This window comes from Scyliorhinus torazame, chromosome 1 (genome assembly GCF_047496885.1).
Source record: "Scyliorhinus torazame isolate Kashiwa2021f chromosome 1, sScyTor2.1, whole genome shotgun sequence".
Classification (NCBI taxonomy): domain Eukaryota; kingdom Metazoa; phylum Chordata; class Chondrichthyes; order Carcharhiniformes; family Scyliorhinidae; genus Scyliorhinus; species Scyliorhinus torazame.
In genome coordinates this window covers 247,554,634-247,572,484 of record NC_092707.1, presented here as the reverse complement: position 1 = coordinate 247,572,484, position 17,851 = coordinate 247,554,634, and the positions used below count along the sequence as shown (strand labels likewise).

Genomic DNA, 17,851 nt, shown 5'->3' with positions numbered 1-17,851 from the left:
GCCGTATATTCCGTTCCCCTCACCCTCGGGATCAATGCCCTACCCAACACAAAAAAGTCTATGCGCGAATAGACTTTATGGACATAGGAGAAAAACGAGAACTCCTTACTCCTAGGTCTACTGAATCTCCACGGGTCCACCCCTCCCATCTGCTCCATAAAAACCTTAAGCACCTTGGCTGCTGCCGGCCTCCTACCAGTCCTGGACTTCGACCTATCCAGCCTTGGTTCCAACACCGTGTTAAAGTCTCCCCCCATTATCAGCTTTCCGGTCTCTAGGTCTGGGATGCGTCCTAACATTCGCCTCATAAAGTTGGCATCGTCCCAGTTCGGGGCATACACGTTTACCAAAACCACCATCTCTCCCTGTAATTTGCCACTCACCATCACGTATCTGCCCCCGTTATCCGCCACTATAGTCTTTGCCTCGAACATCACCCGCTTCCCCACTAATATAGCCACCCCCCTGTTTTTCGCATCCAGCCCCGAATGGAACACCTGCCCCACCCATCCTTTGCGCAACCTAACCTGGTCTATCAGTTTCAGGTGCGTTTCCTGTAACATAACCACATCTGCTTTAAGTTTCTTAAGGTGTGCGAGTACTCGTGCCCTCTTTATCGGCCCGTTAAGCCCCCTCACGTTCCACGTGATCAGCCGAGTTGGGGGGCTTCCCACCCCCCCCCCCCCCCCCCCCTTGCCGGTTAGCCATCATCTTTTTCCAGCTTCTCACCCAGTTCCCACGCAGCTGTATCTCTCCCAGACGGTGCCCCCCCGCCCATCCTTTCCCGTACCCACTCCCCCCTTTCCCCAGCAGCAGCAACCCAGTAATTCCCCCCTCCCCCCCCCGCTAGACCCCCCGCTAGCGTAATTACTCCCCCCATGTTGCTCCCAGAAGTCAGCAAACTCTGGCTGACCTCGGCTTCCCCCCGTGATCGCGGCTCGCACCGTGCGACGCCCCGTCCTTCCTGCTTCTCTATTCCCGCCATAATTATCATAGCGCGGGAACCAAGCCCGCGCCTCTCCCTCGGCCCCGCCTCCCATGGCCAACGCCCCATCTCCTCTCCCTCCCCACCTCCCCCCATCACCACCTGTGGGAGAAAGAAAAGTTACCATACCGCAGGATTAAAACATAAAACCCCTCTTCGCCCCCCCCCCATTCGCCCCACCACTTTGTCCAAACGTTCATTTTCATAATCCAATCATTCCAATTTTTCTTCTACAATAAAAGTCCACGCTTCATCCGCCGTCTCAAAGTAGTGGTGCCTCCCTTGATATGTGACCCACAGTCTTGCCGGTTGCAGCATTCCAAATTTTATCTTCTTTTTGTGAAGTACCGCTTTGGCCCGATTAAAGCTCGCCCTCCTTCTCGCCACCTCCGCACTCCAATCTTGATAAACGCGGATCACCGCGTTCTCCCATTTACTACACTGAGTTTTCTTCGCCCATCCAGGGACCATTTCTCTATCCTTAAAACGGAGGAATCTCACCACTATGGCTCTGGGAGTTTCTCCTACTCTCGATCCTCGCACCATAACTCGGTATGCTCCCTCCATCTCCAACGGACCCGTCGGGGCCTCCGCTCCCATTAACGAGTGCAGCATCGTGCTCACATATGCCCCGACGTCCGCCCCCTCCACACCTTCAGGAAGGCCAAGAATCCTCAAGTTGTTCCTCCTTGCGTTGTTTTCCAGTGCCTCCAACCTCTCCACAGATCGTTTCTGGTGTGCCTCCTGTATCTCCGACTTCACCACCAGGCCCTGTATATCGTTCTCATTCTCTGCTGCTTTCGCCTTCACGACCCGAAGCTCCTGCTCCTGGGTCTTTTGTTCCTCTTTCAGCCCTTCAATCGCCTGTAATATCGGGGCCAACAACTCTTTCTTCATTTCCTTTTTTATCTCCTCCACGCAGCGTTTCAAGAACTCTTGTTGTTCAGGGCCCCATATGAAACTACCACCTTCCGACGCCATCTTGGTTTCTGCTTGCCTTCCTTGCCGTTGTTCCAAAGGATCCGCTGCAATCCGGCCACTTTCCTCTCCTTTTTCCATCCGTGTCCAGGGGGAACACCCTTCTGGTTTACCGCACGGTGTTTTTAGCCGTTAAAATTGCCGTTGGGGCTCCTGTCAAGAGCCCAAAAGTCCGTTTCACAGGGAGCTGCCGAAACGTGCGACTTAGCTGGTCATCGCCGCACCCGGAAGTCTCCACAAAGGACACTTGTAACAGACATATATAAATTAAAGCAAAGTTAAATCAACATGTTATGTAAATTGAAACTGAGGTAAACTCTGTGAAGGTACATGTCACATGTATTGAAAGATATTGCAAATAATGATTCTATGTATGACAAAGGATGTCTCAATGTATAAATGTTCACATCTCCAAAGGAAGGGGGATGTGGAGATATATCTGTGAGTAAGATTGTACGCAGACAGCAATGCGACCCCCAACCAGCTGATGGCGTTGGACCTTGGTCACGTGGTGTGGCGGACTGATCAGTTGGTAGTAAGACGTCCACAAGGTCAGTCACACATCGGGTAGTTCCGGAGCAACCTAGTCTGTACAGCATTCTGCATGTTATCCTTCCACGTGTAAAATAATAAATCATCGTTCTAAGTAACTCATCAACAGTTCTGTGAGTATCATTGCTGCAGCAAGGCCACAGAACACAACAAAAGGGTTGTTGAGAGGCTGGGCCAATGGAAAATTTCAAAACTGAAAGTGATAGATTTTTGTTAGGCAAGGAACCAAGCTGGGTCAGTGAAGATAAGGGCCGGGATTCTCCGATCCCGCGCCGGGTCGGAGCAACGCTGGGAGGTGCGGGAGAATCGCACCACGCCGCTCCGACGCCAACCCGCCGATTCACCAGCACTGATTCTTGGGCGCCCACAGGATTGCCGCCGCGCCGGTCGGGGGTCGTTGAAAGCGCCCACCCCCAGCAATTCTCCGCGCCTCGACGGTCTGAGTGCCCGCCAAATTCGGCCGAGTCCCGCCGGTGAGGGTTACGTATGGTCCCACCCGGCGGCACCTCAGAGTTCTGGCTGCGAGGGGCCATCCTGGTGAGGGGGCGGGGGGGGGGGGAATCCGACTCCGGGGCGGGCCTCCATGGTGGCCTGGCCCGCGATCGGGACCTACCGATCGGTGGGAGGGCTTGTTCCGTGGGGGGCCTATGGTCCTCCACACAGGGCCCCTTTAGGGCTTCGCCATATTGCCTGGGGGCTGGCGCGAAGACAGAAACCCACACGCATGCGCGGACTCGCGCTGGCCATGGCGTGCGTGCGTGGACCCGTGCCGGCCGTGGCGCGCCGGCATTTGAGCAGCGGACACCACTCCGGCACCTTATTCGCCCCCTAGGAAGGGTTGAATACCTGAGCCTGGAGGCCCGGTGATGCCGGAGTGGCTCGCGTTGTTTTTGACACCGGCGTCAGAACATGGCTGCGGGATCAGAGAATCCCGACCAAGAGACAGATTAGCCATGAACTAATTGATTGTGATGGAGAGGCTCAAAGAGCTGATGACCTACAATGTTCCTCCAGTACATTATTCAATAGCAATTTTGTAATATACTTCATATAGTAGATTACCTTCATGAGAGTTTTGTGTTTCTTTCTCAAAGATAAATGGCACGGGAAAACTGGAGCATCCATCAGGTGCGATATATGAAGGAGAATTTAAAGACAACAAATTCCATGGAACAGGAATCTATACATGGCCAAATAAGTTAACATATATTGGAAGCTTCAATGAGAACAAGTGAGTGACTCTAAACATTAAAATAGACCTGGTTATTTAGCTGGAGGAGAAGCTATGCTTGAATAGTTTGACACAGATGCAGGTAAGTTGCCAACTCTGGTTGGATGTACTTCATGCTCTCTCCATTGGTCATCCAGTTTGTTCATTGTCATGGTGCCGATTGAAAAGCAAACAGACTCTTCACTATCCAATTGACTAACAATCAAGAGTCACCCAGTTTGTTTTTTCTTTGCAAACTTACACATTTTAATAATTGATAAACAAAAGTTTTGAAAGAAAATTATTTGCTTTACAGTGCCACCATGATTTTTCTCCCTGGTTGTCCTCAAAGTTAATCTTTCAATTCCTGGAGACTCCAGGTCAATCTTGGAGTTTGGCAACCCTGAATTGTATCTACTCCACTATAAACAACATGAGTGGTTGAATCACAGTTCCATGCCCTCTGCTCACAGCTTAAAAGTGGGTAACATGCTTACTAGATACAGGTAAAGAATAGTTTAATGAATGGTTTAAAATGGTTATTATTTATTGTTTAGACGTACTGCCTCCGTGTTTGACCATACTGTAGAATCTGGTCTATTAAGTGCAAGCACCTTACTTTATTCATGTTTTTTAAATTATTAATTAATTGGGCATTGCAAGGCTAATGTTAATTACCCAATCCTAGTTGCCAGTTTTGATGTAATTGAGTGACTTGCTAGGCCATTTCAGGGGCAGCTGAGGATCAATCACTCTCATGTTGGATTGGAGTTATGCATTAGTCAGGTCAGGTAAGGTTGGCAGGTTTCCTTCCGTAGAGGACATTAGTGACCTGGTTGAGTTTTCATTTTACTGATACCCAGCTTTTTATTTCCAAAGATGGAAAAGGATACAGTGGAAGGATGGAGCAAAGGCTGGGCATGGGAGGCAGGCAAAGGGCAAATGGGTGGAGCAAATGCTGAACATCGAGGGTAGGTGGAGGTTGGAATGGGAGGGTTGGGTAGAAGGGTGGAGCAGAGCTGGAGGAGCAATGACCTAAACAACAAGAGGCAGCGGAACCTTAAGAAGGCCAGGATGCTGGTGACCAGGGTCCACTGCAATGGCGAGCATTGGCCCAACCGCGGATATATGTAAGGCGGTATAACTGTCTACAGATGAGTGAAAGGCAATGTCAGGATGGCCTTAGAGTGTTCGAGTGCACCACTTGCATTATGGGATGCTGAGTAGCAACCACTCCCGGCCCACCAATCAAAGAGACTCCTACAAGGCTCAGTCCTAGATAACTTATTATTCATGCAAGACTGTGATCTGTCATTGTGGATACCCCAGCCAAAGGTAAACATCTTTCCTGCATGCACCTGCAGAGACCTAGTAGAGCTGCTGATGCTTCACATCGATAGGCTTGCAGCCCTCAACACTGTCCAGCATGTTCAACTTTCTTTCACACCATGGACTATGACCCCGGTCCATCAATGATGTCCGATGTACTTTGGTTGCGAACACTTTATGTGACGTCTGCTGCAACCAGGACCAAGAAGAGAGATCATGGACCCTGGTGCTTCTCCTGTTTCTGGGCCCCATATTCCCCACTTTAATCCTTGCCCTCAATCACACATGATACTTTTTCCCCTTCCAAGATTCACCAATTCATCACACAATCACAGAAAGTAATTCACCACCCTGACTTGGAAATGTATCGCCGTTCCTTCGCAGTCACTGGGATAAAATCCTGGAATTCCCTCCCGAACACCACAGTGGGTGTACCTACACCTGAAGGACAGCAGCGGTTCAAAAAGGCAACTCACTAACCCCTGAAGGGCAACTAGGGATGGGCAATACATGCTGGTCTAACCAGCGACGTCACATCCCATAAATGAATTTTTAAAAAGTAAAGTGATAACACTCATTGTTGACATCTAGGTCGTCATTCTCCGACCCCCCGCCGGGTCGGAGAATGGCCGTTGGCCACCGTGAATCCCGCCCCCGCCCCCGCCGAAGTCTCCGAAGGGAGAAAAGTCGGCGGGGCGTTAATGGCGCCGCTGCCGCGGAGAATGTCACGGGTCTGCGCAAGGCAGCTGATTTTCGGCCTGCCGATATTCTCCCTTCCGGATGGGCCGAAGTCCCGTCGACGTGATGACCGTTCACGTCGACGTGAATCAAACCTCCTTTTCATCGGCGTGACCCGGTGCTCCAGGCTCACGCCGACCAGCGAGGAGGTGAGTGACGGCCTGGGGGGTTGGCTCTGGGCAGGAAATGGCGTGGCCGCAGACTGATTGCCTGAGGAGAGGTGTGTCTCGGCTTGTGTGTGTGTGCGGCGGGGGAGGGGGGGGGGTTAGAGTAGGCTGGGCTCCGGGGGAGTGCCGGGAGGGGGTCCGTGCCGGGGTGGAGGTTGGGGGTTGTGGAGGGGGTCCGTGCCGGGGTGGAGGTTGGGGGGGGGTCCGTGCTGGGGTGGAGGTTGGGGGTTGGGGAGGGGGTCCGTGCCGGGGTGGAGGTTGGGGAGGGGGTCCGTGCCGGGGTGGAGGTTGGGGAGGGGGTCCGTGCCGGGGTGGAGGTTGGGGAGGGGTTCCGTGCCGGGGTGGAGGTTGGGGAGGGGGTCCGTGCCGGGGTGGAGGTTGGGGGGGGGTCCGTGCTGGGGTGGAGGTTGGGGGTTGGGGAGGGGGTCCGTGCCGGGGTGGAGGTTGGGGGGGGGTCCGTGCTGGGGTGGAGGTTGGGGGTTGGGGAGGGGGTCCGTGCCGGGGTGGAGGTTGGGGGTTGGGGAGGGGGTCCGTGCCGGGGTGGAGGTTGGGGGGGGGTCCGTGCTGGGGTGGAGGTTGGGGGTTGGGGAGGGGGTCCGTGCCGGGGTGGAGGTTGGGGGGGGTCCGTGCTGGGGTGGAGGTTGGGGGTTGGGGAGGGGGTCCGTGCCGGGGTGGAGGTTGGGGAGGGGGTCCGTGCCGGGGTGGAGGTTGGGGGGGGTCCGTGCTGGGGTGGAGGTTGGGGGTTGGGGAGGGGGTCCGTGCCGGTGTGGAGGTTGGGGAGGGGGTCCGTGCCGGGGTGGAGGTTGGGGAGGGGGTCCGTGCCGGGGTGGAGGTTGGGGGGGGGGTCCGTGCCGGTGTGGAGGTTGGGGAGGGGGTCCGTGCCGGGGTGGAGGTTGGGGAGGGGGTCCGTGCCGGGGTGGAGGTTGGGGGGGGGGGGGTCCGTGCCGGTGTGGAGGTTGGGGGGGGTCCGTGCTGGGGTGGAGGTTGGGGGTTGGGGAGGGGGTCCGTGCCGGGGTGGAGGTTGGGGGGGGTCCGTGCTGGGGTGGAGGTTGGGGGTTGGGGAGGGGGTCCGTGCCGGTGTGGAGGTTGGGGAGGGGGTCCGTGCCGGGGTGGAGGTTGGGGAGGGGGTCCGTGCCGGGGTGGAGGTTGGGGGGGTGGGTCCGTGCCGGTGTGGAGGTTGGGGAGGGGGTCCATTCCGGGATGGAGGTTGGGGGGGGGTCCGTGCTGGGGTGGAGGTTGGGGGGGGGTCCGTGCCGGTGTGGAGGTTGGGGAGGGGGTCCGTGCCGGGGTGGAGGTTGGGGGGGGGTCCGTGCTGGGGTGGAGGTTGGGGGGGGGGGGGTCCGTGCTGGGGTGGAGGTTGGGGAGGGGGCCGTGCCGGGGTGGGTGATGGGAGGGCAAATGAGTTGGTCCACCTGGCCAGGTGCCAGCCTCCAACAGTTGGACCCATGCGGTCCATGCCACCTGGCTGGGGGGAGGAGGGGATATGGGCAATGATGACATGTCGTCGTTCCCCTCCCCCCCCACCAGGCCGTCATGTTTTCAGACCATCCAGCGATGTTGGCCGCCGTGGTGGCAGCCGCTCATGTCTATGTTGCCCTGGATGAGGAGGAGGAGGAGGAGGAGGAGCGTGCCAGAGAGGCGGCGCAGGCTGCCGCAGAGGGGCAGGCGGCAGCCGCCCAGGCTGGAGGGACACCTGACCGACAGGACGAGGAGGGGGAGGAGGACGTCGCGGCCCCACGGCAACGGAGGCACCCGAGGGCGCCCCGTGTGTACCGGCCCCGGCAGTCATACCAGGACCTCACGGACCGGGAATGCAGGAGGAGACTCCGGATGAGCCGGGAAACCGTGGCACACACCTGCCACCTGCTGGCACACCTGTCACCGCGTGGCACTGGCGGGGGACACCCTCTCCCCGTGTCCGTCAAGGTTACGGTGGCCCTGAACTTTTATGCAACGGGGTCATTCCAGGCACCGAGTGGGGACCTGTCCGGCATATCGCAGACATCGGTGCATCGGTGCATCCAGGCAGTGACAGATGCCCTTCATGCCATGGCGCACCGCTACATCCGCTTCCCCGTGGACCGGGCCAACCAAGATGCCCGGGCCGTGGGCTTCTCTGCCATTGCCGGGTTCCCCATGGTCCAGGGCGCGATCGATGGGATGCACGTCGCCGTGCGGCCACCTGCAGATAACAGGGCCGTGTTCACTAATAGGAAGGGGACCTATTCGATGAACGTACAGGTGGTCTGCGACCACCGCATGATGATCCTGCACGTCTGCGCCCGTCACCCAGGCAGTGTACACGACTCATTCGTGTTGTCGCGGTCATCCATCCCCGGCATGTACGAGGGACGCCATCCCCGGCTGAGGGGCTGGTTGCTGGGCGACAGGGGCTACCCATTGCGATCGTGGCTGATGACGCCTATACGGAGGCCACACAATGAGGCGGAGAACCGCTACAATGATGCCCATGTAGCGACAAGGGGAGTGATCGAGAGGTGCTTTGGCGTGCTGAAGATGCGTTTCAGGTGCCTGGACCTCTCTGGGGGCGCCCTCCAGTATCGGTCAGATAGGGTCGGCCGCATCATTGTGGTGTGCTGCGTCCTGCACAACATAGCCCAGCAGAGGGGCGATGTGCCGCAGGCAGAGGAGGGCGGAGTGGAGGAGCAGCAGGAAGAGGCCCAGTCCTCCCCAGATGAGGGGGATGGGGGCAATGGTCAGGGCAGACGGGGTAGACACAGACGGGTGGCTGTCCACCGTTACCGGCTGGCCCAGCGGGCACGGGACAGACTGATAGCCGCCCGCTTCACTGACTAGATGGGCGTGGGAATCGGGTAGTATGGCCACAGACCGCACACCATGACAACAGCCGACCACCCACACCCCCCACCCATCCACCCACCCAGCACCCTCACCCCCCTCCCCAACCCCACACACCCCACCCGCATGCACACCACCCCCCCCACTCCCAATTGCCGATCCACCGGCGGCACAACGGGCCGGGCTCACCCAGTTGCGGGTGGACGCGTGTCTATCGCAGGCCATGGAGAATGATGACAACCCGCCTCCGATGAGCTCCTGGCTCTACATCGTTGGACTATGTCGGACCCATGGCCACAGTACCACCATCCACCCGGACCATCCCTGCATGCGGCTGTGACACTGCAGCGCACGGTCCCGTCCTCTGCCCGGGGGATGTTGATGGCGGCCCAGGGGGAAGGGGGCAGACTCACCTGGGGCTGAGGTAAGACCACCCCTCACACACACACTTGCGCTCAACGTACATGACACCCCCGCACACTTTGGACAGAGCACAAAGGCAGCTTCGGTAGGTGTAACATTGACTTTAATAACCAAAGGAGTTCATGCACGTGCCCTAGCGCCTAAAACTCATCTGTGCCCTGCATCCGTGCCAACTTACTCAGTGTCTAATTGTTTGGCCTTACGGGCCCTTTGACTACGTCTACGTGGTTCCCCAGACGGTACAGCAGAACTGGAGGTGGACTCCTGTGATTCCTGCCCTCTGACACTGGATCCCTTTGGCGGCCGTTTCCTGGGGCGTCCTGGCCTAGATGGGCCAGGCTGCGGCCCGGGCGACTGGGATGGCGAGCTGCCAGCCTGTCCTGCCCGTTGCCCACCCGATGCACCTGGGACGGAAGGGGGGGAGTCCGAGGTGTCGCGGTGTACCGGGACCTCCCCTACAGAGGGAGCCGGGACGGACCACACCACCTCCTCCTCCCTCGGGGTGCCCGATGGCCCCCAGGCCTCTACATGGGTGGGGGATGCGAACGGACTGGCCATCCGACGCGCCCCCGACATCTGGCGCTGCCAGTCCTGGAGGCCCGTGCTGGTATCGACAGGGGTCTGCAGGTTTGCAGCCATGGAGCCCAGGGGGTTGTCGAACCCTGTCTGCGACAGTGCGACGCCAGCTCGCACATGGCCACTGGCGCCGATGCCCTCAGCGATGGCCTGCTGAGACTGGGCCATGGCCTGCAGAGACTGGGCCATGGCCTGCAGAGACTGGGCTATGGCCTGCTGAGACTGGGCCATGGCCTGCTGAGACTGGGCTATGGCGTTGAGCGCCTCTGCCATCTGGCGCTGGCACTGGCTCATGGCCTCCTGTGAGAGGGCAGCCATTTCCTGGGCCACAGACGCCGCCTGCACGGAAGGCCCCAGGCCTCGCAAACCGTTCCCCATGTCTGACACCGTCGCACCCATTGCCTCCACCGCGGACGCCACCCGTGCGGTGTCAGCCTGGGTGGCACGCATGACCGGGACCACTCCCAGCTCCTGGACGCGGGTGGACTCCTCCACCTGCGACCGCAGCCGCCGCAAGCCACCCGTCACCCTATTCGCTCGTCTCCGTGTCGGTGGTTGCATCGGATCTATGTGTGGGTGTGGTAACTGCAGGAACCCGGGATCCATCTGGGCGGCAGATGTTCGCTTGGCCTGGGCTGCCCTCCGACCGCCCGGTCCCTCTGCTGCTCCTACCTCCACCTGCTGTACCGGGACGGCTGTGTTGTGCGCACCAGTGAGTGTACCAGACGCCTCATCACTAAAGTGCCCAACCGTGGTGAGTGTTTCTGCGATGGTGGAGGGTGTTGGTGACAGCAGTGGCGTTGTGTCGTGCTCTTCGTCCCACTCTGAGTCCATGGCACTTTGGGGTGGGGGTTCGTCTCCACCCATCCACTCTGAGTCACTGTCCGGTATTTCGTCTTCCCGGGTAGGGGTGTCCTGGGTAGTGCTGTCCCGGGTAGTGCTGTCCCGGGTAGTGCTGTCCCGGGTAGGGGTGTCCTGGGTAGTGGTGTCCCGGGTAGGGGTGTCCTGGATAGTGGTGCCCTGGGTAGTGGTGTCCTGGCTCGGATGTGACGGGGGCCTGTGGCTGCCCCCCTCATCGCTGGGTGGTCGCTCCCGCACGTGACGGGGGTGTCGTCTCCCTGTTGCTCCAGGTCTCTCCGTCTCCCGTGGTCTCCGAGGGGCATCCTGCGGGCGTCGCATGCTGGAGGGTTCGGGTCTCTCCGTCTCCCGTGGTCTCCGAGGGGCATCCTGCGGGCGTCGCATGCTGGAGGGTGCGGGTCTCTCCGTCTCCCGTGGTCTCCGAGGGGCATCCTGCGGGCGTCGCATGCTGGAGGGTGCGGGTCTCTCCGTCTCCCGTGGTCTCCGAGGGGCATCCTGCGGGCGGTCTGCATCTGCGGGGATGGGTGCCTGGACGTTTGGTCCTGCGATACACAATGAAGCATGCATGGTTAGACATCAGGCAGTGATCAGGTGATACGGGAGAGGGGGATATAGGGGAGGGGGGATATGGGGACGGGCTGTTGGTGGCTCACTTGCTCGTGGGGCCCCGACCTCTGCATCAGCAACCTCTCGGTCCTCAGGTCCGCCAGCCAGTTCCAGGGCCCTTTCCTCGTGTACGGTCAGTGGCCTCTCATCAGCGGGCCCTCCTCCAGTCCTCACATGCTCCCTATTGTTGTGTGTGCGCTTCTCCTGGGGGGGGCGGGGGGGTGGTGGCAGGGGTAAAAGGCAACAGTGTTAGGCAGGTATATGAATGCACGCCATCGGTTGCACGTGCATTGCAGAGGTTAAGGTTAGGGCTGGATTCACTTGGGGATATGGGGGAGGGGGGGATATGGGGGAGGGGGGATATGGGGGATGTGGGGGAGGGGGGATATGGGGGAGGGGGGAATATGGGGGATATGGTGGAGGGGGGATATGGGGGATATGGGGGAGGTGGGATATGGGGGATATGGGGGAGGGGGGATATGGGGGAGGGGGGATATGGGGGATATGTGGGAGGGGGGATATGGGGGAGGGGGGAATATGGGGGAGGGGGGAATATGGGGGAGGGGGGATATGGGGGAGGGGGGATATGGGGGAGGGGGGATATGGGGGAGGGGGAATATGGGGGATATGGGGGAGGGGGGATATGGGGGAGGGGGGATATGGGGGAGGGGGGATATGGGGGAGGGGGATATGGGGGATATGGGGGAGGGGGGATATGGGGGAGGAGGGGATATGGGGGAGGGGGATATGGGGGAGGGGGGGATATGGGGGATATGGGGGAGGGGGGATATGGGGGAGGGGGGAATATGGGGGATATGGGGGATATGGGGGATATGGGGGAGGGGGGATATGGGGGAGGGGGGGATATGGGGGAGGGGGGGATATGGGGGAGGGGGGATATGGGGGATATGGGGGAGGGGGGATATGGGGGAGGGGGGGATTTGGGGGAGAGGGGATATGGGGGATAAGGGGGAGGGGGGATATGGGGGATATGGGGGGGATATGGGGGAGGGGGGATATGGGGGATATGGGGGAGGGGGGATATGGGGGAGGGGGGAATATGGGGGATATGGGGGAGGGGGATATGGGGGATATGGGGGAGGGGGGATATGGGGGAGGGGGGGATATGGGGGAGGGGGGGATATGGGGGAGGGGGGATATGGGGGATATGGGGGAGGGGGGGATATGGGGGAGGGGGGGATATGGGGGAGGGGGGGATTTGGGGGAGAGGGGATATGGGGGATATGGGGGACGCTCACCCTGCCTGCTCTGACGAGGTCGTTCACCTTCTTGTGGCACTGGGTGCCTGTCCGTGGTGTTAGGGCCACAGCGGTGACGGCCTCTGCCACCTCCCTCCACAGACGCCGGCTGTGGCGTGGGGCAACTCTGCGGCCGTGCCCGGGATACAGGGCGTCCCTCCTCTGCTCCACCGCATCCAGGAGCGCCTCCACATCGCGTGACTCGAACCTCGGGGCTGAGCGACGGCCAGCCATCAAGTCGGGTGTTGCGGTCGGCTGTTCCGGTCGGGTGGGGGGGAGCTGCGCGGCCTTATGAGCCGTCACGCCGTGCAGCGCGTATGACGCTGCACGGCGTGAACCACTGCGCAAGCGCGGATCCCGTTACGTCGCTGCTAGCCCATTTCGGGCCGCAGACTATCGGCCCATTTTTATGACGTGACGCAAGTGGGATTTGCGCCGTTTTTTGCGCCGATCGGCGGAGTTTCCGCCGATAACGGAGAATTTCGCCCCTAGTTACAAATATTATCCGATATATAAGCAATGTGAGTCATTAGTATTAAGAGCAGAAACAATATAATGCAGTGTTAGTTTGTATGTAGCCTATGGGTGATCCCTCCACAACTATTAAACAAACCACAGAGTACAAATTTTAATTTAACAGCATCATGAAATATTGCTAATTTGCCAGGAAAATTTCCCAGTAGTTATGACATTGTGCAGTTGATAACACTGATTTTAGTGACTGCCTCAGCCCTCATGAACATACTCTACACATTTCACTAGATTGACAAGGTGACAGTAAATTTTTATTTGTGGAACGATTCAATACTTGTACCCAAATAAACTGCACAAGTTATTTTTTATCTGTAGAAGGAAAAGAAGAAGACTTTCACCTACCTGGGTGTATGATATTATTGAATATAATTATTTCATACAAGGGGTGTTATTGGATTTAATTTTGAGTAATTTCACAGGGTAGAAAGGTCAAATGACTGCTGAACAACAAAGTGGAATTATTGAACGATAGGTCTTCACTGTCAGTGAGTAGCATTGGAGCTCTCAAGCGTCTATGTATGCCACAGGCCGGAGGACAAAGACTAAATGGTTCACAATTGTACCTGTGCTTTTTTGGTCAGCAAATCTGAAGATTTTGATGATTACTGCTTCCCAGTACAATATAGGGCGGGATTTAACTAAATGGGGACAAAGTCCCATAGTGAGCGCGTTTAGCTCGCAGCGTCGAAAAACACAATGCTATAAAACGGCACCCCGGGCTAGATCGGGAGCGTCAGCGGGGATGCGCGGCCGAACCGCACATATCCCCATTTTGTGCACTGAGAAGCTCTGCTCACCAGAGCTCCTCAGTGTAGCAAGAGATTGATATCTGGAGCCCTAATGCACTCTGGGAGGGTCCCAAGGCACCCGCACCCCTCCAACACACACGCTGGACACCGCGGCCCAATTGCCATCATGCAGAAAATGCCAGCGTGGCACCTTGGCAGTGCCAACCTGGCGGTGTGCCTGTCAGCTGGAAGTGCCACCTCGGCACCTTGGCAGTGCCAGGCTGGTGGTGCATGGGTGGCACCAGCAGTGCTAGAGTACCACCTGCCCAAAGGGCGTGCACCTGGGGGCCTCCATTCCCCTGGGAGACCCCCACAAATGCCTTTCTGTCTGGTTCCCATTTGTGGAGACTAGTACTGAACAGCGTTCACCAAGGCCTCCAAGGCGAAGGCGATAGATCCCAACGCCTTGGGAAACTGCATATTAAAGTGAGACCACCTGTTTCGCTCTAATATGCAGATTTGCTAAAAAGTGATCCCGCCCACACTGGACAGGATTTACATCACAACGTCTCGCAAGATCTTGTGAGGCATTGCAAGCCAGATAGATCCCAGGAACGTGGTCTCCCGGCTTCTATCGGCCACGCTGTGCCGCAGCGCATGAATGGCTGTTCAATCCCACCCATAGTTTCAATATCTACTATGCACGCAGCTTTTTCACAATATTTCAATACCTCAAAAACTCACAGAAAGCAGCATAATAGATGAATAGACAAAAAGACAAGATTGAAGTCAATGGGAAAGATTTTAAGAATCATGGGTGGAATTCCCCGACCCCAGGCCGGGTCGGAGAATCGCCGGGGGGGGGGGCGCGATTCATGCAACGCCGCTCCGACCCCGATCCGCCGATTCTCCAGTGAATGGAGAATTGGCGCCAGCACGGCCCCCCCGATGATTCTTTGCGCGCGTTGGGCCACCGGGACAGGATTCGCTGAGTTCTACAACAGCAAATCTGGTGCCGCACCTGGATCAATTCAGCGACCGTTGAGGGGCAAGCACCGGCGCCACATGGATCATAATCATTCCAATGATAAACGGTGCTGGATTCACCAAATTCACGATTGATGGTCAGGAGGCTGACAGGCTACAGCTGCATATACACACTGCACTCCCCACCCACACCATCCAAGCCAATATGATGGCAGCAAGGAGAGTGGCACCCCGTTTTACGGACACCGAGTTTGAGACCCTGCTGGACACCGTGGAGGAGAGGTCTTACCATGCGTCTTGTCTTGTGTCTTGCAGGAGCTGGTGATGGGGCGGGCCCTTTTGGTGTCCCCAGCCACATCCAGAGTCCCAGGTGCTGAGCAGCGATGAGGACACCGACACAGACACGTGCCATAAACCCAAGACCCAGAACACCCCAGAGCTCAAGTCTGATGATTTCCCATCACAGCTGTCTCCATCACTCTCCACCATCCCAGAGACACTCACATCGATTGGGCACTTTCATGAAGAGGCTCCTGGGACAGGAGCAGGTGGAGGTAGGAACAGTCGGAGGGTAGGCTGACCCCAGGGACTAGCTGCCTAGATGGATTTTGGGCTTCTGGAACAGACAGACTCATCAATCGTGGCAATGCTGTCGCAGAGCCAGGGACTACATGAGGGGTTGTCAGCGAGCATCCAGCATCCTAAGGCTCAGGTGGAGGAGTCCAACCACGTGCAGGAGCAGGAGGTGGTGCAGTCCATGTGTGCCACCAGGCTAAAACCCCACAAGGTGGTGCAGGCCTTAGGGGCGAGGGTTTTGGCTATGTATCGGCATGTCCAAGGCCCGGGGCAATCTGTGCAGGCAATGGGAGGCCCAGAGCCACCTGGACATTGCAGTGGCGCTCCTGAGCATAGTCCAGTCACAGCGGGCCATAGCTGAGAGCATCGGTGACATTGCCCAGGCACTGCCTGACGTGGTGCAGACACAGAGGGAGGTGGCCCAGTTCTAGAGGGAGATGGTGCAGTCACTGGTTAATATGGCACAGACCCAAAAGGTGGCGGCACATTCACAGCATGATGGGGCACAGTCCCAGACGATGGTGGTCCACTGCCTGTGCTACATGGCCACGAGCACGCAGACCCTGTTTGAGATGGCAACGGGCCTCCAGGATTGGCAATATCAGGTGGCGGGGGAGCCTCATTGGATAGCTCTGCTCACACCCCCGTCCCGTGAAGTAGCCCGGGGCCATTAGGCGCCCCGAGGGAGGAGGAGGTAATGGGGCCCATGCCGAGGACTCCCCAGGGGAGGTGCTGGGACACCAAAGCACCTTCCCACCCCTCCTGTACCTGACGCATCTGGTGAGCAGCGGGCAGAACAGGTTGCAACCACGCCACCTGGGACACCCGAGCAGCAGCCCGGCCCATCCAGGCCCGGTGGCCGCAGAAGACGCCCACCAAAGGGGACCCAGGTCACAGGCCACGAATCACAGCATGCCGCCTCCACTCCTGATGTAACATCTGGGGATTCACCTAGGTGTAGCGTTATGGCCCATAAGGCCAGAAAAGTTGACACCAGTTAAGTTGGCACTGGTCATGGGCACAGTTCAGTGATAGAGATTAGGGCACGTACCTATATATATGTTTTTTCACATTAAACACCTGTGCACAATGATAAAACCTGCCTCAGTGCTTTGTCAGATGGGTGTGAGGGATGGACTGGTCTAGGCTGGCCAAACAGGGGGTATGGTATGGGGTGACGGGGGGAATTGGTGGGCGTTGGGGGTGGGCTTGGCTCGGAAGCCGCAGTTCAGCCAGCATCCCCACCTCCATCACTCCAATTAATCGGTGGAACCTTGTGATGCAATGACCAGCGTACCTGCAGGGATCACCCACGTGGACGGTGGAAAGTGTCACCCTGGGCAGGAGTCAGACGTTGTCAAATGATGCGGAGCTCATCCCAAAGTGGGTTGTCATCATCATTCATCCCATGGATTTCCGGTTGCGGCTATGCCTGGGTAGGTTGCACTTTCGGCAGCTCCCGCCGTGAACGGACGTTTGGGCCCTCTTGAGGAGCCTCAGCGGCACTTGGATGACGATTCCCGGTGTGGGAAGGCAGCAGTAAGGTTCCCCCAGCACTGCATGGAGTGGACCAAAAAGGTGATCTTGGAGAAGAGAGGAGAACGGATGCGAAAAAGTAAGATGGCGGCAGGCGGAGACCAGGTAACGTGGGCGCAGTGGTCGCGGGAGCAGCAGGAGTTCCTGAAAATCTGCTTTGTGGAGCTGAAAGCAGAGATGCTGGCCCCAATGAAAGCGTCGATTGAGAGGCTGGTGGAGACCCAGAAGGCTCAAGGGACGGCGATTAGAGAGGTGCAGCAGAAAGCCTCTGAAAACGAGGACGAGATCCTGGGCCTGGTGGTGAAAGTGGAGGCGCACGAGGCGCTGCATAAAAAGTGGCAGGAAAAGTTTGAGGACCTGGAGAACAGGTCGAGGAGGATTCTGAGTCTCCCTGAAGGTGTGAAGGGGTCCGACATCGGGGCATATGTAGCCACGATGCTGAATACGCTAATGGGCGCGGGAGCCTTCCCGAGGCCCCTGGAGCTGGATGGGGCTCACAGATTTCTGGCAAGGAGGCCTAAGGCAAATGAGCCGCCAAGGGCCGTAGTGGTGAGGTTTTACCGCTTCATGGACAGAGAGTGCGTCCTGAGATGGGCGAAGAAAGAACGGAGCAGCAGGTGGGAGAATACGGAGATCCGCATCTACCAAGACTGGAGTGCAGAGCTGGCCAAGAAGAGGACAGGATTCAACCGGGCCAAGGCAGTTCTCCACCGAAAGGGGGTGAAGTTCGGGCTGTTACAGCCAGCGCGATTGTGGGTCACTTTTCAGGACCACCACCATTATTGTGATACGGCGGAGGAGGCGTGGACCTTTATTCAGAACGAAAAATTGGACTCGAACTAATAGTTTGCTGTGGGTTTTGGGAAAGCTGAGGAGTGGGAAGGGGTGATTGGATGTGATATGTGTGTTTTAACGGGCATAGGTACTGTTTTGGATGGGCCGCTCCTCGCGTTCGAAGGGGGAGGGGGGGCAGGAGGCCCTGGGTCGTT

The 17,851-nt window shown here is 57.9% G+C and overlaps 1 protein-coding gene across 2 annotated transcripts in view; it reads left to right on the top strand.

Annotated features, from left to right (window-relative positions):
* Positions 1-17,851, top strand: part of morn2 (MORN repeat containing 2) — a 129,181-nt gene that overhangs the window by 95,514 nt on the left and 15,816 nt on the right. For both annotated transcript variants that reach the window (XM_072504317.1, XM_072504312.1), the window contains one exon: positions 3,610-3,746. In XM_072504317.1, the coding sequence (XP_072360418.1) occupies positions 3,610-3,746 (137 nt within the window). The remainder of the gene's footprint in view (positions 1-3,609; positions 3,747-17,851) is intronic.